At 43.1% G+C, this 26,905-nt stretch overlaps 1 protein-coding gene across 2 annotated transcripts in view; it reads right to left on the bottom strand.

Annotated features, from left to right (window-relative positions):
• Positions 1–4,223: 4,223 nt before the first annotated feature.
• Efna5 (ephrin A5) overlaps positions 4,224–26,905 on the bottom strand; it is a 284,113-nt gene continuing 261,431 nt past the window's right edge. Inside the window, exons 3-5 of one of the 2 annotated variants that reach the window (XM_038338811.2) lie at positions 13,579–13,644; positions 13,061–13,141; positions 4,224–7,410 (exon numbers count right to left, since the gene is read on the bottom strand). In XM_038338811.2, the coding sequence (XP_038194739.1) occupies positions 7,289–7,410; positions 13,061–13,141; positions 13,579–13,644 (269 nt within the window). In that variant the 3' untranslated portion in view covers positions 4,224–7,288. The remainder of the gene's footprint in view (positions 7,411–13,060; positions 13,142–13,578; positions 13,645–26,905) is intronic. The other variant, XM_038338812.2, reaches the window with a different exon arrangement.

The raw sequence follows: 26,905 nt of genomic DNA, 5'->3' as shown, positions 1-26,905 counted from the left end.
GCTTGCCTCGCGGTGTGTGCAGAGGTCATTGAAAGAGTGTAGCAACCTGTGGTGGAAATAAGAAACGGCTCCTTCTGTCGGGGCAGGCTGAACAAGAGGCTCCTATTCCCATTTCTTCTCCTTGGTCCTAAGTTGAGTCCAGAAATACCCCATGAAAGGGTGAAAACTGCACCCTGCTTGGAAACGGGAAGGAGACTGAAGGCTTCCCTGGGAACGCTATCTGCTCAGTGAGCCCCCGGTTTGTAACTAGGTAGGTACTAAGTTCTTCACAGGAGTGGTTTGACAAATCATTTCTTCTACATATGAACTAAATGCTTGGTGAAGTCCTTGACTGTTTCCTGTGCAATGCAATTCCCTGCCTCCTCTTCCTCCTCCTCCTCCTCTTCCTCCTCCTCCTCCTCCTCTTCCTCCTCCTCCTCCTTCTATATTAGGCATTTCCTTATTGTCTGTTTGGTTTTTGTTTTGTTTTGTTTGGTGGGTTGGATATTTTTTTGTTTTGTTTAAGATTGAAACAGGATTTCTCTGTGTAGCTTTGAACCTGTCCTGGAACTTATTGTATGGATTTTAAGAAGAGGACAGAGCTATTACAGCTTCCCCACCCAGAGTCAAGCATTCATGGCTCCATCTTCAATTAGGCACACACGTATATTTAGCCACTGCGCAACCTAACAAAATGGAAGGTATCACACTAAAAACTGACAGAGAATACAGGTCTGGTGAGTTATTTATGATTTTTGGAATATCTCTTTTCCAAGGGGAAAACATAACGCTTCCCAGAGCAGTTCTGCAGTGCTTTCTTAAAGGATTGAGATATTATTAGCTGAACGCGAAACTAAGCTTTGTCAAGAATCTCCAAGAAGCTGTTTTGCAAACAGTTCCCATGAAACTGTTGTGATCAATGAACAATTTCTCAGAAATGCTTGAATTTTTATAGCACCTATATTTACTATTTGTTCCTGTGAGATATGGAATTCTAATACGCATGTGTGCTTTATTCACAAAACACATGGCGACCTAGATGCGAGATGTCCCCTGTGACTTCTTATTTTCGGCACCTTGGATGACAACAAATTCCAAATGCATTTGGTTCCTGTGAACACTGTTCAATGGCCCATCAACTCTGGTCCAGCTTGCTTTGCCATTAGTGTGGCTAGTACTCTCTGTTGAGACCTGTCTCTTCATCTGAAGTTTGCAGCTGTGATCAAATTGCCCATCAGTCTGCAGGTTTTATACTCTGCTTCATTCCCTTAATCATGTGTGTGGGCTCATGCATCATGTCTGTGTGTATACCATGTGTGTTCACCCTCTACCTTCACCCAGACGCTGGACTGCTTAATGTAGATACAGCCTTGCATTCAGGATCAGCTATGTCATTTCTATAAAGTGGAATCTGAAATTGTCATCATTTTTCACTGCCCTTATATCCTCCGGGGAAGAAATGACAATTTCTGTAGGCCCACATATTCAAAGTTAGTTTAGGAACACTCATATTGTCTTGGATCCTCTCACGCTCATAAGCTGCATTATGGCAACCACGAAAGGCCACCCCATGACCTCATCTCTCTTAAAGCCCACAGTGGCTGTTCACTTACCTAGTTTTCAATGTTGTCACGCACTTCTGATCTCATTTTGACTATGGTTTACATGATTTCCTTTAATTTGAGTTTCCTAATCTTCAAATCCCCAACTTTTCTCACTCGCTCAAAAAACAAACAGAAACAAAAAAGACATATACCTATTTGTGCATGGTAGAAAGACCTGAATTGTACACCACCACCTATAGGTGGTTATTACTAGGTTTCCAGGTGCAGCCTGTCCCCCATTGTAAACTTTGAAAGCAGAGACTGTGAAGCCCATTCCACACAGCGCTGCCTGAGAGCAATGCCATGACGGCTTCGATGCTTTGGAGGAGGATGGTGAAGATGGCAATGGCAACGGGACGCTGTTCTGGTGAGGATGCCACAAAGGCGGTCCAGTACATCTTGTGAAAAACAATGTGTGCTGGTTTTCATTTTATAACACTGTCATTCGTCATTAGTAGGAAAAAAAAGTTATGGTAAATTATTAGTGTGTAGTGTCCTCCCAAACAATTCTAGTAGGAAGGTCTCGGTGAGCACAATGTGAGTATCAGGTCACTGAAGCCAAGCTAGGACGCAATGGGGCGTCTGTTGTCACATATTTGTCGGCTTTCCCTCTACGGATGGACGCTGCAGTTGTCCTTATAGCAATGTCTTCCTCAAAGACAAAAATACGTGTAGCTCAGATACAAAATGGGCTCCATACTGCCCAGTGGGCAAAAAGGGTCTAAGGACAGCAACAAGTCACCTCTAAAGTGTCACCACATTCAGAGAAGTAAACAGGGTTCTAAAGATACCATGTGTTTCGCCATGGTCACACCATGTAAGTTAATTCTTCCTCGAGAAGGGAGATTGGGGTTCGGGCTGTACTGAAAGGGTTAATTCCACTGCTTCCCCTGAAGTGGCAGATGACTGTTGCATTAGATGGTGGGATTGAGAAGTTTGTGTAAAATAAAAATATAATGTGTAAACCGGGTGGTGGTGGCGCACGCCTTTAATCCCAGCACTTGGGAGGCAGAGGCGGGCGGATCTCTGTGAGTTCGAGGCCAGCCTGGTCTACAAGAGCTAGTTCCAGGACAGGCTCCAAAGCTACAGAGAAACCCTGTCTCGAAAAAACCAAAAAAAAAAAAAAAAAAAGAAAAAAAATATAATGTGTATACTCCTGATGTATCTGTATCACTAAGAACGCAAGGCTTGTCATACTGCCTATTTTAAGGCTCAAATACAGACAAGGCCGAAACTGCACCATTTTCTCATCAGAATAAACGTGCGTTTTTAAAAACCCGATATTCTTTGATCTTCCCATACCTTCTCTTATATTCGTCATATTATCGTCTCTGTCCATAAAGATTTTTTTCAAAAAAAATTTCAGTAGCGTACAATTAGTCCCTAAAATAAAGGCGTCATTCAAGGAAGAAAGAAGGAGAAGGAGGGATCCAATTAAAATGATGAAAATCTTTAATTTTTATTTAGGTATACTTGTACGGACATGTGTATATACAAATACAGATCATATGGGTTTGCGTGTGTGTGTTTTAATTTTTTTTTACATTTTCTGTTATGTTTATATAATGTCAGCATTTCAAAACAGCACCCCATGAGTAAGTGCAAAGGACTGCGAAGCAGGGAGTACAAGCACAGGGCCACATGAAGCTGGACGTCACACCCAGACGCACACACAATGAGTGGCTTCAATGGGGTGTCAAGGGTAAGCATGGAAAACGGATTCTGACTCATGGGTAACCTCCAACATGCCAGCATCTATTAAACTGTACAAACAATGGGAGTGAGGCCATTGTAGGGAGATTTGTCTCACATCCGAGCAGCTCTGGGGTAAAGGCATGGGAAAATCTCAGTGATGCCAAACCAGAGACAGACCTGCCCATTCACGGCTTTGGGGGGAAAACAGAATGTGGGATGAAGGCAACAACAAAAAAAAAGGAGAAAGTGGGGGGGGGGCAGGCAAACGGGGCTGTTGGTGGAGGTGGTTTTCAAAAGAGGAGCTGGTGACCACAACTCTGAGAGCAATGAATGGAAAAGGAGGAGTTTAAAACTATTTTTTTCTAATTTTGTGAAATTAATAAAAATGGCTGCAGCCGTTGCTAAGGCACAGGAGAAGAACAGAGTCCCTGAAAGCCCACAGGTACTGCGACTCTTCCTTACACAGGACACACAGAGAGAAACAACCCCACTGAGCCTTCCTATAGGGACTGGTCTGCAACCATCCTGAGTCTGAGCCGTACTCGATACTGACAAGACTTCCTGGGGGTGAGAAGGGGGAGGATGACAAACAGAAAACCAAACCAAAGTACAGAACCATTTCTAAGTTCTCTAAACCTTTTCAAACCACATGCTTGGGGTGGGGGAAAAGGACCACAGAGCTCCGACATCAGACCTTGAAAGCACTGAGGACAAAGTATGAATCGAAGCAGTCCTGTTTTTTTTTTTTTTTTTTTTTTTTTTTTTCTGGTCCCAAGATGATGGAGCTGTAAGATTGAGTGGGCAATGACCACGCGAGTCCAGCATGGAGCAGTGTTCCAGTCACGTGTGACTTCTCAGCCATGTATACATTGGATGTTTTCAAAGCCTCAATGCATGTTTTGTATCCTGAAAGTCTACTGTTCTCAGTTACAAAAGACATAAGAATCAAATTAATACTTTATTATCAAACACTATATACAACAGAGGTTGCTAATAATACAGAATTAAAGAACGCATTTTTTTTTAACATTTTAACTTTTCTTTCCTCTGCCACCCAAGAAAGTACAGTACAAAACAATAGTCTAAAACTAACACGGACTGCTACCTGGTCTATTAAAGGATACACAGTATCCACTAAACAGCCAGATCTTTATTCCCTGCTTCATGTTGCAAAGCCCTTGGCAACCAGGGGCAAAGGTCGCTGGGGTTTGACCAACTGGGGCTGAAGGGGCGCTCCAGGGCTTCCCTTCATGCTTTTGAATTGTTTTTAAAATTAAACCCACTACCAAGATGCACCGACATCCTAAGCCCACAGAGGACTGTAACAACACCACAAAAGGCCACCAGCGTTTTTTTTTTTTTCTTTTTTTCGGACAAGATAAAAACGGCCTGACACCAACTGTCTCGAGAACTCCACACGAAGGTATTAGCTATGATTATGTTACTTACAGGTAGGAAAGCATATTGTCTACTGGTGTGGAGAGTTCTGCTTTAAAACCAAAAAACCTTAATCTGCGGTGGCATGACTGTGAAGTAAAAGGGTCCTAATTGCACAGTGAAAAAAGAACGACAATGGCAGAGAGGGCCATGGGTAATTATTTCATCATTTGTTAGAGACAAATGCTAGAAGCAGCACAGAATTCACCTTTTCTAAAATGACATTAGAACTGCTAACGTCGTTAGGACTAACTGGAATTATTACAGGATCACTTTGTTCCCTTGACTGTAGTACATGCAGAATTATTTTGGTTCTATCGATCCATCTTAGAAGGGATTTCTTTTTTTGTCCCCTGACTGAAATCCCACTAACCCACAAACCTGTAACTATTAAGAAAAAGAATATATCTGGATATTACTGAGAGTGTCGAGCCTATAAATCAAGGTAAATCCAATGCTTTGAAGTCTGGCTTCAGTGAAATGGTGGGTGCCTTCTATGATGAGACTCTCCCACTCCGGAGAAGTCTCAGATGTAGGAGGAAGAAGACTGACAGTCTTTGAGGCCGGCAACTGCACGCACATGGTTCAAGCAAGAGCAGATTCCAGTTGACTCCACTCCAAAGGGACCAGGTAAGCCCGGCTCACATTCCAACGTGTGTGAACTCTCTAGGGTGCAGTATGTTCCCAGCTGCCTTCCATTCACATGTTCTTCTAATTTGAAACTACTCACGATTCTAAGCAATTTCCGATTTCACGAAGTTCATCTAGAATGTGAACTCTTTTTTTTTTTACATATACATCTTAAAAACGATTATATAAAAAATTCCTTCCTTTCCTGGAATGCTTTCAATTTTCCACATGACATGATCATTGCATTTACTGACTTGCTTGTTTACAAAGGCATGGCTTCTATTGATGTCGTGCGATGGCAGAACAAGGTTAGACCACCTTTTCACTGGGCTGACACTTTTCCCTGGCTAGGCTTTGGGGTTGAAAGCTCATGGACACCCCGCCAGGAGAAACCCCCGTAGCTTTGTGTTTCCTGGTAATCAGCGGGGACCATCCCCTTGGCCATGCTAAGGTTCTTTGAGCAGGGTCATCCTGTGTTCATTCTCCTTCTGCCCCAACCCTACTAGAAACAAGATACCCCGCCCCCCTCCCATGTTTCTAAATGTATCAAGGGATACCACCTTTTCTCACAAGTTTAAATAGGACAAGCATATATACTCACTCTCAGCATAAAGTATATCTAAATAATGTATTTTCTATTCTAGTGGATTTTTAAAAAAATATTTTGTCAAAGTCTTTGGGACTCCATCTTGTCTATCCCGCACAGATAAACACGTGTTCCCCCTACGCTTTAGGCTGTGTCAGAAAGGGAAAGAATAGAAAATCAACACTTGAATTTTTATTCCAAACTTTGGAATTTTTATTCCAAATTTCCCTTTAGCCCTCCCAAGTAGTGCTGACTGACTCTCCTGGTGACAGGGGTTTGTGTCTGAGTCCCCTGTGAACACGGAGCATGGAGCAGAACGTGGGCATCGGGGTGGGGGTTGGGGAAAGGCCACAGCACACTGGAGCTCCAGCAAAGCCAAATCGCATCTCCTCGGGCCACAGACTTCCTTTCCTTGTACGTGTTGTCCCCAGAGGGGCAGCCAAAGGTATTCTACTCTCTATTCATCAACCCTGGCTTGTCAGCCTCGGGGAAGGTCACTTTATTCATAAAAATGCCTCTTTGAGCTCCTAAAAAGAAAAAGAAAAGTTGTAGCACCATGGTGATCTGTATTCAAAGGAAAAAAAAATCAGGTGTGCACTGCCCAGTGTCACTAAAAAGTTAGAGGCACTCACACCGCCAGCAATAGATCGTTTTCTCAATATACACATCTTCTGCATTACCATCCCTGCATCCAACACTCCTTCCGGGAGAAAAAAGCTTCTTGGGCACAGCACAAGTTTGGCTGGCAAGAACGCTTTAAGACAGTCCTATTTGATAAAACAAAAACTAGTATCTGAACCTTGGAGAAGCCTGCTCATTTCTACACTCCTAGAGGATATGGTGTAATTGTATGTCTACTCTTTATTCCGCCCCTCCAGACCTGACACGCCAACATCACGCTCCACACAACCACCTTACTGTCCTGAATGAGAAGGCGTTAAGTACTGGATAGGAGAGAGATACCCTCTCGGCCTGGCCACGCTCCTTCCTTGTCTGCATACCGTTGACACCCTGAGCTTACAGAGGTGAGTTCGAGAGGAGAACCCACTGGTGTCGCTACAACGATTTGGCATTTTCATCTGGAGTCCATTTAATTTGGAAGGGGTGAGAGAAGTCAAGGACCAGGGCTGGGGATGGGGTAGGGTGAAGGAGGGCAGCGACGAGTTTAGCCTCCAACAACCCCAGGTTGTTGCTTAGAAATCAGGCTGAAGGAAAGAAAACAAAAACAAAACAAAAAAAAATCTGACATCTGCCAAAAAACCAATAACAAGTCCCTTCTTGGGATGAGCAGTTAGGCGGATCTCTGGTGTCCCAAGACCCTGATGTTTACTGTGACAGGTGACGAGAGGAGGCTGTGCTATAATGTCAAAAGCATCGCCAGGAGGAACAGTAGGATTGCCAAAAGGCGGCTGGGTATCCTTGGTGTCTGTGCCGCGTTCTCACCGCGGGATGGCTCGGCTGACTCATGTACGGTGTCATCTGTTCAAACAGAAAGCACACATTCCAATGAGATTTCACATCCTTAATAACTCCCTCACAGCAGCCCGCTGTTAACAGACCTCGCCACCCTCTGCAAAGTAGGGTAATGAACCCTGTGCCACCATTGACTTTCATGTCTGCATAATCACTCATTATTTACAGCAAACAAAGGAGAGGCAGGGAAGATTGGACTTCCTTCACAGTATTTATACTCTCTCTTAAAACCGAGGGAGAAACTGTGCATACAGTGTAATAGTTGCTGCATAAGCTACTTTGATTTGCTATCGGTCGGATGCACTTTGGACCAAACTTGAGATAGGAAAGGGACCTCTAAGTCCGCAATCCTGCGGGGAGGAAAGCCACATATGGGGAGGGAAGGGGGAAAGAGTTATGTGGGCCTATTAGTGGTTACGCAGACAGAGCTGCTCATTTTCTGTGTTTTAGGCATTTCACAGGATTAGTGGTGAATGTTGGGTTGTTCGGTGCCTACGTGTACTTTTGAATGTGAAAAATCAAGTGCCAAAACAACAGTATTTTAAATAAACTATATATAATACCCAGTAAACATCAGAAATCCTGTGCCCACTGGGCTGCCTACAATTAGGAATCAATTACGGTGCTATTTCCATTACAGGCCCTGCATCTCCCAGATTAAATTACTTGAACTTGACTATTCTTATTTTTATCAGGCTGAAGCTTGGCACATAAATTATCAGTGTGGATGCAAATTTTCCTCTAAATAAAATGGATTAAGTGAGTTAAGCTTCTTTTATTTAGCTATAAAGTGTTCTACGAGGCTGCCTCTGACTTTGGATCGCCTCCCTGATCTGCATGATTAACAGGCTTAACTTCGAAATGGGAACTTTGCAGTAATTAGTGCCCAAAGATAGATTGGAGGCTTGCCCATGAGCCATGCTATTCTCTAATGTGGCCCATCTCCTTCCTCCCATCTGGCCGAGCTTATGCTTTTAGCCCAGATGACCTCTGGACATGTTTCTGGAGCTGACAGTTGGCCTCTGAGCAGATTTCATTTCAGCATCAGGGGGACTTCCCATGGGAACACAAGAATTGCTCCTCGGGATTCGCTGACTGGTTAATCAGAGAGAAGAGTAACAAGTGAGACTTCAGTAATTGTTCTCAATTATGTAGACCCCATAAGACAGTCCCTAACAGCCCTCACTGACCTACGTGGTGTCTCTTAGTAGATTAATTGTCCATTATTTTAACCTCATGTAAGGTCACCTACCACACATGTCATTATTAAGGGTACTTTTTTTTCTTCTTACAGGAAAGAGTCACACATTCTATTATCTATCCTGAAGGGAAATCCTTTTTTTTTTTTTTTGTTCACACTTTTTGGAAGTTTCTGTTCATCTCATTCACATCCCATGTGAACTAAGAAACATGCCTTCTCAGAATTAAGTCTTCTGCCCTGGTGGACTCTTATTTCGGCAGGTCTTCATCTAGGAGCCCCTGAAGTCCTTTGTTTAATTTGTCCTCCTTTCCCGGACTTTAGCAAACCTGGATAGATTGCTTTCAGCTTAGGAGACTAGAGAAGGTTAGGAAGCAAGAACGGAGAGGCAAATCCCACACAGTGTAGCCAAGTACGCGTGGGCTCTCGTCTTTTCTTTGCTCTTTTCAGCCTTGCTAATGCATTAATTAAATCTGTAGTTAACAGGAGGCAGAAGTAAAGGCCCTTAATAGCCCTGAAATTAAAATCCAAATCACATTCTTAAGAGCACCAATATGGTGTCAATCAAAACAATGGAGCACTTCAGGCTTAATTATAAAAGAACCATAAACCCCGAGGATTCCACAGCTCATTTTGAAACATCACTTATATTTATACACCTGAAATTACATCACCTACTGGGGTTCTTCTCCACCCTTTTCTCAATAACACATTACTCAGTCTTTCACCTTGTGAAGCTTGGGAACAACCTATTGTTACAAGATACCCAAGCTGCATTTCTGAACTTGGGGCAAGTATGCAGAACAGGGCTTCCCTGCTTCCCTCTCCTGCCAGAGGCTCAGCAAAGGTTATCCACCAGCCCAGGCTCACTCAGTACAAGGCACAGGGAAAGAACCTTGCAGAATACCTGACTTTAACAAGAAGGAAGGCTGCGGTTTTCTTCTAAGCCTAAATTTGGATGCACCTTTCAAGTGCTGCATCATAGATAACCTGTACAGTTAGCCCTTCTGTGAGCTGTGTTGTCTGTTATTTTAACCTCCCGTGTATTCACCTACCATACATGTCCTAATAACCTCCCATGTATTCACCTACCATACATGTCCTAATAACCTCCCATGTAATCACCTACCATAGATGTGCTTATAACCTCCCATGTATTCACCTACCATAGATGTGCTAATAACCTCCCGTGTATTCACCTACCATACATGTCCTAATAACCTCCCATGTATTCACCTACCATACATGTCCTAATAACCTCCCATGTATTCACCTACCATACATGTCCTAATAACCTCCCATGTATTCACCTACCATATATGTCTTAGTAAGGGTACTTTATCTTACAGGGGAGAGTCATGTTTTCCTAAGTTTCTCTCGAATGAGAAAGCCCACTGCATGCTTTTGTTCCTATACCATGATGTTCACGAGTCAGGGTTCTACATGTTGTGCTTTGATTAAAATAGTCGTTGATGGGAAATTCTATGCACCATCACCCCCACCCATACCCCTTACCCATGGCAGTTAATGAGAAGCTGGAGACCATTTAGATAATTTGGGGGGAAATTCAGAATTCTGAGTTGAAACTCCTGAGGGAAATCTACCCGAATGGAAACTAAACCTACATGTGAGAGATTACGTATACTTGCAATAGTGAGTGTGGCTTGGTGGAAGAGAAAGCTCCTCTGCAGAAGCCAAATGGAGTGTTGCCTCTTAGTTACAGGATCCCACCACACCGGGGGTTCGGTGGTTAACTGCGAACACTAACGATACTTCGGAGCATGTAACGTGACATATGTCTGCCCTGAGATCACCCTGGGTCCCTACAGATAGGAAACTGGCAGGCAGAGTGCGCAAGCAAACAACAGAAGACGAATGCATTCCACAGACAGGTGAATTAGTACACGCGGCTGAGAGCATGCGGTAGGATGCGTTCAGGCTCCCTGCGTCTCCAGAGCCTGTATCTAGGGCTGGCGAAAGGAGAACGCTGGTTAAATCCAACAGTTGCCACAGCGGCGAAAAGCGCCAAGTGGGACCGACTAAATTCTCTAGGAAATAAAGAGAAACACTCAACTCTGTTACCACATTCATACTGCCAGGCACTGTGGCTCAACCCCTCTTATCACATTAGTGAGGACGCCTGCCAGCAATCTCTCCACACACACACACACACACACACACACAAACACACACACACACAAACACACACACAAAACTACACTCTGCTAAACTTTCCAAACTTCTATTGGTAATATGTTCATGGATTTGGGGCCACTACGAATTTCAAGTTCTGTATGAGGAAGCGCTTGTCTCTTAGAGACCCCGACATATGCCTATGTAGGAGAGCTTCTTAATATTTCCATTCTCTCATTATTCGAGTCCAAAGGTGATTTTCTCAGTAACAGAATAGTCCCCAGTGTTCTTCTTCATCACCAGAAAATAAAACAAAACAACCAAAAAAAATACACCCATGAAATCTCTTATGTCTCTAGAGGTGCTGGTCCTCGCTAGAGAGGCGATCGACTTTGCCTAGAAAATAAGATCGTGGGAAATGCACATCAAAATTCTCGTCCTGAGCAAGTTCGTAACAGGCCTAACCTGTGGGTCATTCTACTCATGACTTATTTGAGAAGCTAGGGGAAGTAACTTTTTTTTTCTGAACGTCGATACCTCTAGTCGTCTATCCCTCTAGATTCTCTTCTATGATCCTGACAATGGGAGCTAAGGATATGGAGTCTGACAAGCTGAGTGGCTTGGGCTGGCGTCCGCGGCCATGGGAAGAAGGATGTAGGCTCTGTGGTTTTGAAAAAGCTCCTGTTTAACGTGCCCCTATGGTAGTCATGTCCTCAAGCTTCAAGTCTGGTACCTTGAAAAGCCACGCTAATGCGTCCAGTTTTTTGAGACACAATTAAAATTAAAATACCTCCACGTCAGCACTCACTTCTTGCTACTTTCTAGAGTGGTGAACCGATCCCTGGGGAGCCACTAAGGCCTCAGAAAGCTCTAGTACACCTCCCTTTTGCGCTCTGGGTGAGATGGCTGCCTTAGAAAAGACGGGAGTGCTTGGGAAACCCCTAACTCTTCCTGGCAGCTAGAGCGCTAAAGCCTTGTTGGTCTGGAGGCACAGCACTTACACAGGGTACCGCTCCCTAAGGCTCAGTCGTCGTTATCCCTATGACAACACTCAGAGGATGAAGCAGACTGTAAAGCCCTTTAGTTCCTAGAACCGTAAGAAAGATCAGTCCTACTATAAATATAAATAAATAGATAGATAGATAGATAAATAAAATCAAGCAGAAACCCTATCGCTTACATGAGGGGGGCTCAGATTTCTTTGTGAGGGGGAAATGATTTTATTTCTCTTTAGCTCTAAGGTGTTCATGGGAGATGGATAAAGAGCACTGTGAAGATCCACCACGTAGGTGGATGAACTGAAGCGAGACAGGGGCCTCCACAGGGTAAGGTTAGAGGCCTGCTCCCCGTCACAGTGGATCTGGTCACGGTCAACGACCAGATGAGATGGATGAGCAAAGAGAAGGTTTATCCCAGTTTAAACGACCTATGGCAGGCTGCACTGAAAGTGCTTGCATGAATATTCTTGCAGTCTTTCCTTTTCTCACACTGATGGGGAAGTTGAGTATGAACATCAGTAGTAGAAGCAAAAAAAAAAAAAACAAAACTGTCTTTAAAACTTCTTTTGTCTGAGTACTCTAGGACGGCTGCTGGCTCAAGGAGCAGCTGTGTGCATTTGTGGTGGCAGCGGGTATGTGAGTTTGGGGCGGCAGCACAACTGGATGTCTCCAGGCCAACTGCTATTAATAACAGGATAGATAATGCTGAAATGAAATACGATGTTTTAGATCAGTTTCATTGATGCACATACATTTCTAGAGAGAACTAAAGATGCTGAGTCAGTGTTTTTTTTTTTTTTTTTTTGGTTTTTGAGACAGGGTTTCTCTGTAGCTTTGGAGCCTGTCCTGGAACTAGCTCTTGTAGACCAGGCAGTATTTTTATGCAGTGGTTTTTTTACTACTTTTATCCACAGATTTAGATATGATTTTTTTTTAAAAAAGAGAAAGTTTCATAAACAGGTACAATAGAAATGTTTTCTGTCTTGTGAGGAAACTGGCCTTTATCACCGTGATCCACCGACACACCCTGAGGATGCGGCAAAAGGGAGGGAGGTTTTAGTAGTCTGGTAGGGTTTCTATATTAGAATACTGTGTCAAGTGAGACCCACGTCCAAGAAAGAAAAGTTGCATTCTATCTAGCATGCACTACACAAAGATACTGGAGGAATGAGGAAGGAGATAAGTAATATTAGCAAGCCGCTAGCAATGGGCAAAAGCAGAAACGACTGGAGCATGCACACATGCAGAGAGGGAGAAAGGAAAAACAGTACGGAAGCGTGCAGAGGTAGATGCGTTGGTTAAGGAGAGATTCTCTAAGCATACTAACCTGCTGGTTCTAATGAATTTTCTACTTTGTCGTTAACATCGAAAACACGATCATGAACACCTATAGTTTTCATACAGCTATCTATAACAAAAATAGAGATAACAGCCAAATATGTTAGTGAAGACACCCTCAAACTCCCATTTCTTTCTTTTCTTTTTTCTTTCTCTCTATTGCTTCCTTTTGTATTAATGTAGAGATTGTTTTTTGCAATCAATGGCACGTATCCACATGCCAACAGCGTTCCCATTTGCTGTGCATGTACAACAGTCTAAGAAGCAACAAGTTAGCAACTGCTGTGAACTTTTATAAACAAAATTTAAAAAAGCATCGTGAAGAATGATGAGGAAATAATACGATGGAAAACTAAAACATGGATGTGGAAATACAAAACAGATACCACACAAGATCCAACAGTAAACAAAATAAAAGAATAAAATAAAATTTTACCGCTGTGAACCAGACCACAGGATAAAGCATGCGCAGTGAAGGGGCCCTCTGGACTCATTCTAGGAACTTACTTGTGGGTCTCACGAAGACTTTGAGCTTTAGGCAGGACCTTCTTCCATTGTCTGGGATTGCAGAGGCTGCGGGGAAGACAGGGAGACAGGGCAAGAGAAAGAGGAGAGAACAAGGACTCATTATTCCTCGTTTTTCACCTGCAAACAAACGGTCTACGTGTACTCTTTCAGGACATGCTCTAATTCTTGTCCCGAAGCTAAAACAAATAATACTTTTCAGCCTAAGACAAATGCTAGAGAGAGGTGACTTCCACGCTCCCTTCTTCTCTTTCCAGTACAATAAAGGAAGAATCATGCAGGAATGTGGTAATCTAAAGAAAAATGCTCAGGGCTTCTATTTCAAAGGCACTTCCCTTCAACTTGGTCTGCTATCAATTTTCTCTAAATCGGGAGGATAATGCCTGAACTCTCCTGCTCCAGGAACAACCTCCTCCTCAACCGGGAGAAAGAGGGCCCAATAAAGCGCCACAGCGAGGAGCGCTGTCGAAACCAGTAACAGACAGTTACGAGGCCGACTTCAACATGACCCACTTCTGCTGGGGAAAGCAGAGCTTTGTCTGTCCTGAAAGCTTGTCTGTCAGTGCTCGGCAGGTAATTCAATTAGAGGTTTTACTCAGAATTTGGCTGCGCTTTCTCTCTGACTAAGCCAGCCCCTCGACTCCACCATGCTATTGTAAGCACAATCTGCTATTGAGAGGGGACGGGCTGCAGCGGGCACATCGATCTTCTTTTAATTTTCCGCAGAGAAGGATGGAATTAATAAAGTGAGTTTGCTAAAACACGACAACATGTTTCCAGTTATAAATCATCTGAGGAAGAGACTTTCTTCCCCTCTTCAAGACAAGATCTCCGACTTTCCCTAGTTTTTCAGAGTATCTCCTCTTGGCACTCACAAAGCAGTGTCAGAAGGATTCTGAAGGGTGGCCAGATCCTCCACGACCACATGCGTTTACCAACGCCCTCTAGAAATGACAAAAATCGCAGAAATGAGGGCCACATACTTTCCTCCCCGCGGACTTTGCTTCAAGTGGTTTCTTTGTTCAGAAAAGCAGCTGACATCAATCAAAAGGCACATGGCTTAAAATGAGTTTGGGTAATGCTGAAAATGACAGAGAGGCAGCCGGCAGTGCACATGCCTCCTCTCGTCTATCTTCGTCTTGCTCTTCACGACGAGATCAGAAACAGTGCTCCATATGAGGAGAGAGGAGTCAAGCTCCGAAGTTCTTCTGCATGAACTTCCTTATTTACGGAGTTACGGATCCCTGCGGATCTCCTGCCGATTCTCCACGTTCAAGCGCTATGGGACGTAGGCTACTAAAGGTTCTCCACTGCCACTATTCAACACCTGTTGAAACTCTTAATTTGAAGACAGACTACAGAGGAAAGATGCTTTTGGCCCTCTGCGTCTCTCCGGGTCTCCCCGACAAGCAGTTAAGACATGGGAACAGCTGGCTTTGCTGTAGGCTCTCATTAAATCAAAGTTGGGAAGACTCCCCCTACTGACATGAACAGTAACGAGTGTGTTATTTAGGGCACAATATTTTACACTCCGTGGTTTGATCCCGGAAATGGTGTCCTTCCTGTGGAACTCATATGTAGCAAATGAACACACTACAAATACACTGCACACAGGTGACTCCAGCTCATTACAGAGCCCATGGGGTCTCAGTCATCACAAGGTCGTGGGAGAGGTGCCACCGGCACATGGCGCTCTTCTGAGCGGAGATGAAAGTCCCTCGAACTCTCTGAGCTTGAGTGTCATATGCAAATGACTGACTTCCATGTGACGCTTCAAGATGAGCAGGTTCAAAGTAATATCAAAGGTAACTTTTTGTGGGAGTCTTTTTTTTATTTCATGGCGGTTTTTCAGATTTTTATTGGGGAAAACTAAACCCCAACATCAAGAAAAACTAAACGAAAGCAAATGGTGACCTATAAGAAAACTTACCAGCTCACAAACGAGATGTGAGCCTTAGCTATTGTATAAACAGCATTCTCCTGTGAATTAAAGATATTCAGCGTACTTCCGTAAGATGGGAACTAAAAGGCTTATTCTCAACAGCCCCCCTTATCACTCAGTCACCTATCACCCAGAAAGCTGCAATAGTGACAGGCCTGACCTTTTATGATGCTGACTGACTATTTTCCTCCAATCCTTTGGGACATTTGTGGACAAATGATATTCATACATGACATAGTTTGTAAATTCATGTGTAAACTACAGTAGCCCAACCCCATGATCTCTAGGCCTACCCAGACCATGGAATATAATCACAGCTCTCTGGAACTCTCTATACCACCTTGTCTGAAAGTCACAGAATTTTACCTTAGTTTTGCTCTTTCAAAGTTGATAACAGGTATGGCTACAAAACAAGATATCCTGACCTAGGATGTGGTTACTTGGTGTTTGGACATTAAGATGGTCCATACAGGTAGATCTGCTCCCCCCTAACCAATGGTCAGAGAATTCAGGCATACTTCTGCTCCTTCTTTTGAAATAGGAGGTTTGACTTAGGAATTGGCTGCCTGCAGATACTTAATAGGATGTGTTCACTGCCCCAAATATCAAATGCTTTGCTCAGGAATCAATGGCTCAATGTCTCAAGTATCGGAGCAAGTAACTGCTTCTGGTTGTTCTTTGTATCATGTTAAAGCAGTGTGTTGCCTTCTCCCCCACGTTTGTATTGGGGTATAAGAGTGTATGGAAAATAAATGTGGGGCCGGGCGAAGGTGGCGCACGCCTTTAATCCCAGCACTCGGGAGGCAGAGGCAGGCGGATCTCTGTGAGTTTGAGACCAGCCTGGTCTACAGGCTAGTTCCAGGACAGGCTTCAAAGCCACAGAGAAACCCTGTCTCGAAAAACCAAAAAAAAAAAAAAAAAAAAAAAAAAAAAAAAGAAATGTGGGTGGAATTCAACATCGAGTATTCGTTGAGTTGCTCTCCCGGTACTACCCTATGTCTCTGTGCTTCTTTCTTACCTCTGTTCCTCCTACCTAACATTTCTAATCCTCATGTCCCTACCCTGGAATGTACGAACCCATCATGGCTGGACTGTGGCAGAAGTTATCCCCAAAAGGTGACTCACAACACCAACCTATGATGTGACCTTTACTAGGCCCTAGTCACCTGACTTCCTTATGTTTTTGCACTGACACACAAAACCAAAATATAATATAAAAATATATCCCACACATTACCAAAACTTCCTTTACTTACTGAATTTTGTTTTTAAAAAAAAGTGAGATTGCAGTTTACTCTATGTTAAATTTGTGATTTCTGCCACCTGTACTCCTTGGCTTCCAGAGGGTAGAGACATTAATTCTGTTTTAAATATAGATGGTTAGCCGTTAGTAGCCTTGGAAGATACTAGGCAATTTGTAAATAGTGTTTTACTTGTCATAGGAAACAGATGGCAGAGGGAGAGCACTGAAACCACAAATGACATTAATTAAAATATGTAAGATTCCCACAAGTCAACGCAGAAATCAAATCCTCTTGAGATGATTAATAAGCAAAAGATAGAGCCATTGGTAGAAGTGAAAGATTGAAAACCTCCATTCTGCCAGGACTCTGTCGGGAAGGGAACTAACTAATGCCAAGGCCTCAAATTCCAGAAAAAAATTATTTTGTAACAACCACCACTAACCTTACTTTAGTCAAAGTCTCTCTATAACTTTATAGATACAAATTATAAACAGTCATATGTACATTTTTTTGGGAGTTGGGAAGTTGGGAGTAGGGACAGAGGAACCCACTAAAACAAATCCTTCCGTTCTGCCATCTTAGCCACTAGTTCATGAACCTGTCCATAGGCAAAGTACCAGTCAAAACACTGAGATGCCTAATGAAATACTAGCTGAGATTCTCTGGTCTTTTGACTTCAGAATACAACACTAATAGGGCAATGAGGGTCCCTACTTCATTCACGATCTCAGAAGCCCCAAGTTTAAGCATTCCTGAAGCCTCATTCCCTTGGTCTCTTGGTGCTCAAGCGAACTTGGCTCAGCATTTAGTCAATGAGGCACCTATTAGAGACCACATTCCTAGCCGCCGAGTGAGTTCTTATAAATGTGGTATTTAACATTGAAAACGTGCTATTCACACCTCAGGCTACTAACAGTCTACCCATCTAGACACAGCAAGTGTGACCAGCACCATGCTTGACATGGATAGCTTCTGCCATCGTTCTCAACGTTCCCAACAGACTTCCATTAATCCCTCAGTCTCCCATCTTTTTTTCCAAAATCCCATCCCCTGGAGTGTGGGCTGAGTTTAGTTTCTTGCTCCCAATGAACAGAACACAGCAAAAGTTAGGACTTGTCTTCTCCATGATTATGTTCCAAGAGTTGTTGACTTCCTTCTTTCAAAGCATATGAAACAATATGCCATATTGTAAGATTCCAAGTGGAGAGACCCATGCAGCACAGATGCTTCCTGTCAGGAAACTGATGATCCTTAGAAAACATACCAGGATCTGAGTGTTGCTAACACTCACGTAAGTGGGCGAGAAAAAGGGTCCTGCTTAGCTGAGCCTCGAACTCACTGCAGTTTTGTGAGCTGAACCTGGATTCCCAGCTTTCAACTAATTTGGCTGCTTTAGACAAAATAATACAGGTTGAGCCAACCTATTGTTCAAGCATTTACTGATGTATTTTACAAGCAAACTCATGTGACTCCAGGTTTCTCAGGGCTGAGTTCTGATTGACGAAGGCATGGCACCATCCCCCACTCAAGGATGGCCATGCCCTTGCTCCACAGAGCTGTTTACTCCCCATTCTGCGCTGTGCCTGGAGAACTGGATCATTCACTACTTAGACAAACCTGGGAGAGAGGTGATTCTCAAGTGTCTGTTAAAGAAATAGTTGCTCCTACTCCAAACATTTTTTTTTGGTTTTTCAAGACAGGGTTTCTCTGTAGTTTCTAGAGCCTGTCCTGGAACTAGCTCTTGTAGACCAGGCTGGCCTCGAACTCAGAGATCCGCCTGCCTCTGCCTCCCGAGTGCTGGGATTAAAGGCGTGCGCTACCACCGCCCGGCTCCAGCATTTTTTTTTAAAAAAAAAGTTTTTCATTTTCTTCCTCATGCCTCAGTTCAACGCCAAATGACTGGGTGAACCTAAGTAAGTTTCAAAATAAAATGTGAACTTGAATGAATTGTAACAGAAAGAGAGAGTGTATCTCATCAGATCGAGGAAACAGAGTAAAAGAGTGAGTTCTGAAAAATACCCCAAGTGAAAGAACTTAAGAAGCAACTTCAAAGTCCTCCGATTACCCAACATCGTCTATTAGTGATCTTCAATGTGCATCGTCCCATTAAATACAAACATTATGAAAGTTGAGGCTGCTCAGACGTTCCTGGGTAATTAAAGCAAATGTTCTCTGAGACCCAAAGTTTGGCCAGGAGAAGGGTGGGACTTGTGGATCTAGTTTCTTTCAACTGTTCAGGTCCAGTGCTGCGCCATCATTCACCACCCCTGGCTAACCTCATTCCGTCTCTAATCTAAGTCCACAGGCCACAGCCCCCCTTTCTGAATCCACATCAATCTGGATACTTTGGGAAATTTTACTTCTAGAGACAGCTAGCCACTTTCTTCTCTTGAAGGGAGTGAGCATGTGTGAGAGCATTAAAAATGTAGTTTTCCATTATGTTTGCCACGGGCGGCAGTTCTCAATTTGAGCAAGTCAAAAGAAGAGACAGGCTATTAGCCGTTAGCAGGACATGGTTCTTCCCCCTGTAGGTTTTTCTTACGGTTCAACATATAACACAGATACATGTAAATTAGACAGGTAAGGCCAGAATTAAGCACACTATTCCTTCGACAAAAAGAAAAAAAATCCCATTTGAATCCAGAGTGGTACTGGATATGTTTCCCAGAATTTAATGAATCAATAAAATCCATTTTGTATATGTGGGGAAAGGGTGGGGAGCAGAAGTGGTGGGAATATGAGGGAGACTAACCAGAGCCATATGGGAGTCCCAGAAAATGGTTACCAGACATACAGACACACACAAAAAAAAAAAAATTAAAAAAAAAACAAAATAAGTTAGGTCTCAGCAATAATAGCAACTTAGCTATCTGCCATATATCTATATCCAATTATCACATTAAAACAACAAAATAAAACACAACAAAAAACTACCAGTTAGGACAGAATACATAATATTTTGTTTCTTATAGACCAGACTTAAAAGAGACATTGGTGTGACCTAGGCTTGAACCCAGGGCCTTCTGCATGTTGGGACAGTGTTCTACCAAGGGGCAATACCCCTACCCAAAGGCCACCTTGCTGCAGTCACTTGGTTTATGGAACTCCCACCTTAAGAACAACCTCAGGAGCTGCCTAATTTGCCTACACATTTCACCTCTTGAATTTGCTGTGTCTCAGACTTAACTGACAACTCAAGGTCAAGGCCCCCGATGCAAACACTGGAAAGAAGGTTACTGAGTCTAAAGACCTGATAGAAAGTGAAAAGACCACGCTCCTATCAGGCTCTTTAATACAGCTCTGGGACTATTTCTTTTGTACAAACCAGAAGGTGGGAAGGGATGTGTTTCCCAGAATGTAACAAGAACGATTGAAAAAACACACTCTCTAAGTTAAAACTTGGTTTCAACACCAGGGGACTGTAGGGGAAAGAATAATTAGAGCAAAGTTCGGGGCGAAGAAGAGAAAATAAATTCCAGCTGGACAGCCTGAGAAGAAAGCAAGCTTGGAAGGAAGGCTGCTCTCACCTCGCGCCCGGCCTTGACCTGGCTTCCTAACCCTCAGGCAAACTTCTCACCACAGACCAGCTAAAATCCTGTGCAAAAATTCCAGCAGCTACATCTCAGTAGATCAATTACTGTTCTTAGAAAACGTAGGTGACAAAGACAGAGTCTGTTCCCCTTATTTCCGGGAAACAAATGAGGCAAAATGATGCTTATGAACACAGCTATGTGACTTGTGAGCAAACTTCTACAAGACCTTCAAAGTTCAGTGACGATCTGTTTCTGCTACAGAGGGGCTCAACTCTCCCCTATGCCTTGGTCTTTACTGACTAAAAGTAACCGGGAGTTTGGAGTAGTATTTTTAAAGGCCCCTAAAAGAAGCATTTTTGTGTAAGAAAAAAAAAATTTGTTTTTACAACAGTTTAACTAACTCCCAGCCTGTGATTCTAGACTTCAGCCTCTCTCCATGGATGGGAAAATCCACTCCACTTAGGCACAGAAGGAAAAGACAGTGTTTAGATAATTACCTTTTAAAGTCTAGACATGATGGAGCTGTTAGCCTTACTATTAGCTGTTTGCCCGTTTTGTTCATGTGAAGCCACTGAACACCCTTCAGCACTTAGAACACAGCTGGTGTCACAGCAAGTCTCCTAAAGCACCCTGCCCAAGCCTCAGAGTTTAAAGGACTAGCCATGCCTCATAGGTCAGCTGTTCCTCCCCTTCTTACTTGTGGTAACTTCAGTGAGCCTGCTATACTAGATAGGCATCATTTGACAAAAATAAGCAAGCAAAAGCATGAGCAGCAGAACCCTTGGAAAATTTTTCTTCACCTGGAAGCACATAATAAAGGTAATAGCAACAACAACAACAACAACAACAACAACAACAACAAAGTCCAAATAAAAGGCAGAATTCCTGGAATCTCACAAGAAGAGTAATTTATACTTTTCCTTCCCTGTAGATTTCTTGCATTCCTATTATCCATCCACCCACCCACCCATCCATCCACCCACCTATCTACCCACCCATCCATCCACCAACCCACAAACCCATCCATCCATCCATCTACCTATTCACCCACCCACTCACCCATCCATCCATCTACCCACCCACTAACCCATCCATTCATTCATCCACACACCCACCTACCCACCCACCCACCCACCCATCCATCCATCCCCCACCTATTCATCCACCCATCCATCTATCCATCCAGCATGAAGCACTAATAAAGTATGAAATTAATTACTAATTAAGTTATCAAGTTAATACAAGTCAAAGATTGGCGTGGGCAATCCTTCTGTGTATGTGTTGCTTTTATTGGTTAATAAAGAAGCTTCTTTTGGCCAATGGCTTAATAGAACACAGCCAGGATGGAATATATGTGTATATATATATATATATATATATATATAGAGAGAGAGAGAGAGAGAGAGAGAGAGAGAGGGAGGGAAGGAGGGAGGGAGAGAGAGAGAGAGGGAGGGAGAGGGAGAGAGAGAGAGAGAGAGAGAGAGAGAGAGAGAGAGAGAGAGAGAGAGAAGGCAGAGTCAGAGAGAAGCCATGTAGCCCCGCCAGAGATAGACACTGAACAGAACCTTCCCGGTAAGCCACAACCATGTAGCGATACACAGATTAATAGGAATGGGTTAAATTAAGAAGTAAGAGCTAGTCAATAAGAAGCTAGAGCGAATAGGCCAAGGAGTGATTTAATTAATACAGTTTCTGAGTGGTTATTTCGGGGCTGAGCAGCCGGGAACAAGCAAGCGAACTCCTACAACAAAGGATATTCTCAGTACAGTGTCACTATTTCTTCGAGCCTCTTATAACATCCCTCTTACCCCAGACACCTGTGCTAAAGGTCCTAAGGAGAAACGGGGTTGAGGGATATCAATGCAGGCAGAATCATGCTCAGCTTTCTCTCAGATTCATGCATTTCGGCCTTTCTTCATGGCTCTGAGGCAGCTGCTTAATCTGTCTAGGCCTCAGTTTCCCAGCGACCCTCCCTTTCTCAAGAGATTTAATTATCACCCACTTTAGAGGGCATGTATAGTTTTCTAATTCACTTGGGAGTTCAGGTGGCCTATCCTTACAGATCTAGAATAATATCCCACCTAAGAGTCATAGCTACCGATTTGTTTTCTTTCTTCTTCAGAAGTAAGATCCTTCTAAGGTCCTTCTAACTGGGACCTTCTAAGGTCTCTAATGGTGGTGATTGCTCTTCTCCAATACTATTCTCTCTCTCTCTCTCTCTCTGTCTCTCTCTCTGTCTCTCTCTCTGTCTCTGTCTCTCTCTCTCTGTCTCTCTCTCTCTCCCTCTCTCTCTCTCTCTCTCTGTGTGTGTGTGTGTGTGTGTGTGTGTGTGTGTATGTGTACTGCAGCTTTTATGCCTTTGAGTATAGCACCCACAGCAACCAGAAGAGAACACCAGATCCCTGGAAACTGAAGCTAGTTTCCTGACTGAGTGATGAAAACCAAAGCCATGTCTTCTGGGAAAGCAGCTGACAGCCTTAGCCATGGAGGCATCTCTTCAGAACCAGGTCTCTAAGTTCTGAATACCCATATGGGGAAGGGGCAGATGGGGAAGTAACAGGGAGACAGAGTGTGGCTCTTCAAAGCCTGTATGGTTTGCTGCATGCATGTTTGCATGTTCAAGGCAGGTTCTCACTGCTATTCAACCCCTGAGATTAAGTGATCCTCCTGCTTCAGCATCATGAACTTTGGGAACTACCTGCAGCAGTCTCTAGAACCTAAAATTTAACTAATTGTATTCTACTGCAGTTATAGCTGGTATTCTTTTATTTGTGTAGTAGGAGTGTGATATTGATGAGTGCTCTCTCTCTCTGTGTGTGTGTGTGTGCATGTGGTGTGTGTGTGTGTGTGTGTGTGTGTGTGTGTCACTGTGCACTTAGGACAGGGGGATACTTTGAGAATGAGAAACAGCATTAAAGCACCTCTTGTTTTTGAAAAGCATATGAACATTGAGTTTGTTTGTTTGCTTCCAATCGATTTTAAGGTTGTGAGCGTGCTATTAAATTTGAGGCCTGGGAGACAAAAGATGGAACTATGGATTCTTCAGAGGAGCAGCCAGGCTGGCACGTAGACTCCCTTTGTACTTGAAAGGCTGGGGCCAGAAATAGCACCAAAAAATCAGCCTGAAATGGACACAGATACTTTAGCATGTCCTCAGCTGCCCAGATGTGGATGCAGACACCTTAGCATGTCCTCAGCTGCCCAGATGTGGACGCAGACACCTTAGCATGTCCTCAGCTGCCCAGATGTGGACGCAGACACCTTAGCATGTCCTCAGCTGCCCAGATGTGGACGCAGACACCTTAACATGTCCTCAGCTGCCCAGATGTGGATGCAGACACCTTAGCATGTCCTCAGCTGCCCAGATATGACACTACTTCACCAAGGATACTTTAACTCCAGTCTTAAGTGTTCTTTCATAATCTCTAGGCAACCACCTATTTGCACAAATCAGTGAATTCTTTGCTTATTTTTTTAACCAGTAGGCCATGTTCTCTGTATCTTTTGCTTCTGAAGGGACTGAACGTAATACAGGCAGGAATACCCACTGGCTCAGGCAATAGGCTACTGTTAGGGAATATTATTTTAATTGTGTAAAGATGTGTTTTATTTCTGTATGCTGTGGAATATTACTTTAACTGTATAAAAATGTGTTACATTTGTTTATGCTGTAGAATATTACTTTCAGCGTGTAAAGGTGTGTTTCATTTCTTTATGCTGCATGTGTTTAATGATGTAAGGGTATGTGTTTAATTATGTAAAGATGTGTTGCATTTGTTTCGCCTTGGCCGCTTAAGGTAGCCGATTGGTCTAATAAAGAGCTGAATGTCCAATAGCTAGGAGAAGAGGGATAGGTAAGGCTGGCGGGCAGGGAGAATAAATAGGAGGAGAAATTAAGCTTGGGAGAACAAAAAGGAGAGGAAAGAAAACGAGGAGAAAAAGGGTGACATGCCTGGGGCAAGAAGCCTGGCAGCTGCCAGCTAAGCAGACATGAGAAACAGTGAAAGGAAGATATACAGAAGGAAAGAAAAGTTAAAAGCCCCAAGGCAAAAGGTAGATACAAAGAAACAGGTTGACTTAAGTTAAAACAGCTAGCCAGAAATGGGCCTAAGATAGGCCAAGCATTCATAACTAATAAGAAGTCTCTGTGTCATGATTTAGGAGATGTTTGGTGGCCCAAAAAAGAAAGCTTGGTATAGGCTACTGATGAGACTCAAGACAACAGTGTTCTCTCTGACAGGCTAAATTTTACCAAGGACAGATGGAGGTACCAAGATTGGACAGTTCATTTCAAACCAGACCAAAAAAAAAAAAAAAAAAAAAAAAACTCTTTACTGGATTTTTTTTTTAAGTTGACATAGTAACAAAAATCAAAGCTTGGGTCTCAGTTCTAGGTTATTCTGACTGTGTGTTCATTGAGACATTTCTAGGAGGGATGGCTGCACCCATCCAGTGGCCCGCAGCATAGCAGCCATGGTCTTGCATGATCTGGTCCCAACCCTGATTTTCTTCTCGATCTCTCCAATCCTTTCTTCTCCTTTAATACGCGTTAAGGCAGTACTGACAATGCTACGTCCAAAGAAATCGCCTTTCTAACTCACAGGGCCTTCCCTTTGCTTCTCAAAGTGCTCTTCATGGTGCTTAGGACATCTGTTTCCGTCTCCTTCCCCACATACACCCCATTCTGTGCTACCTCAGAACAGGGTACTGCACCTCTTCTCTGTTATTACAGTCGAGATGCAGTTCCACAAGAACAGGGCCGTGCGAGGTGTTCAGAAGTGGGTAGTCTACTCCTTTGTTCATAGAGAATATTCATTAAAGATTTGAGGACGAGGGTAGAGGATAGGAAAAAAAGAACAGTCTGCAGCACAGCAATGTGCTAGTCAACTGTGAAACAAAACAGTAAATAGGGGGAAAAAAGAGTCATAGTAAACACTCCCCAAATAAATAATGAAAGAAAAAAATTCTTCTGAAAAGCTCCTCTCCCTTAGCTACGTGCTCTTTCTTATGGAATGACCTTCGAAACTACGATTTATAGTCAGTGAAGTACAGAGATACATAGAATTCAAATAAGTAGTATTTTAAGCTCCGTAAATGTGTAGTCCCAAGAAATAAGTGAAGGGACCATGGGTATCTTTAAAGATAATGATCTATCTAATCTAAAGGACAGACTGAGCAGAAAGAAGCTGCACACCCTTCTAGTGAGCAGAGGAATAGGAAGTAAAGTGAAACTAGAATCCAGGTCGTCACCTGCTTCCTTGAAGGAGCGTTCAAAGCAAAGGTGATGCTGGGAAATGCAGATCCCAGGTGAGGAGTCAGCCTGCTCCACTCACTCGGAAGTATCAACAGGATCTCAGATATCACGGTAGGCTGTAACCCCAGAAACTCCACTGAAGGTTCTAGCAACCCTTTAGCCAGAATTAAGCTATAGGCATTTTTTTAAAAGGAATTTTAAAGAAATTACAGAATCAATAGTAGTATTCATACATAGGTATGAATAAAAAACTTTAAATTTTAAAAAATGTGTGAAAACTTCAGCCAATTGGAGTCACAATTTAGAGATGTAATTCTAAGTTAAAAGATATGATGGAAGGGCCAGGTACACACCTATCATCTCAGTAGTTGAGAGGCTAAAGCCAGAGAATCTGGAATTCAAGGTCATTACCGGCTGGCTACACAAGGAGTTTGAGGCCATGGGATCCTGCCTCAAAACTAAAAACATATACAATGGGGAAAATTATTTAGATTTGTGACCAACTCGACATGGGATTCCCCTCTGTATACCACTGGTGAATAAAGAAACTGTTAAGGCATAACTTAGGTAGGTGGGGAAAAACTAAACTGAATGCTGGGAGAAAGTAGGCAGAGTTGAAAGAAGCTATGGAGCCCCACCAGAGCCAGACGCTGGTTGAAATCTTTCAGGGAAGCCACAGCCACATGGCGATACACAGGTTAATAGAAATGGGCTAAATTAAGATGGAAAAGCTAGCCAATAAGAAGCTAGAGCTAATGGGCCAAGCAATGATTTAAATAATATAGTTTCTGTGTGATTATTTCGGGTCTGAGCTGCCGGTTGGCAGGGAAACAAACAAGCAGCCTCCTCACAACACCAACTGAAATCCTAAGTTTAAAACAGTGAAGCCTGACTGGTGAAACATTTTAAGAGGATGAAAATATATATTTTCAAAGACAGAGCATATGAAAAATTTTCCAACATAATATCATTAAAAAGACATATGTTAGTTTTGCCTCTGGAATAAGATTAGGAAGAATTATTTTTCAAAATTTATTAACTTTGAAAAACAAACTTTGAATCCAAAGTAATACTCTACATGGGCAAAAGCTACTTTTCTGGTTTGGCATGAACACATGTCTATAACTCCAGCCCTTGGCAGCTGAGGCAGGTGACCACTTCAAGTTTTAGGTGTCACGTGAGCCAGGACTACTTGGCCTCAGTCTCGAAAGCAAAGCAAACTGAAAGAGAAGGGGAATAAGGGATGGCTCAGTGGGTAAAGGTTCTTGCTACCAAGTTCAATTACCTCAGTTCAATTCCTGAGACCAACATGATAGAGGAGAGCCAACTCCCACAA

Source organism: Arvicola amphibius, chromosome 8 (genome assembly GCF_903992535.2).
Source record: "Arvicola amphibius chromosome 8, mArvAmp1.2, whole genome shotgun sequence".
Classification (NCBI taxonomy): domain Eukaryota; kingdom Metazoa; phylum Chordata; class Mammalia; order Rodentia; family Cricetidae; genus Arvicola; species Arvicola amphibius.
The sequence above is the reverse complement of the archived record's forward strand: the minus strand, read 5'-3'. Positions and strand labels throughout refer to the sequence as shown.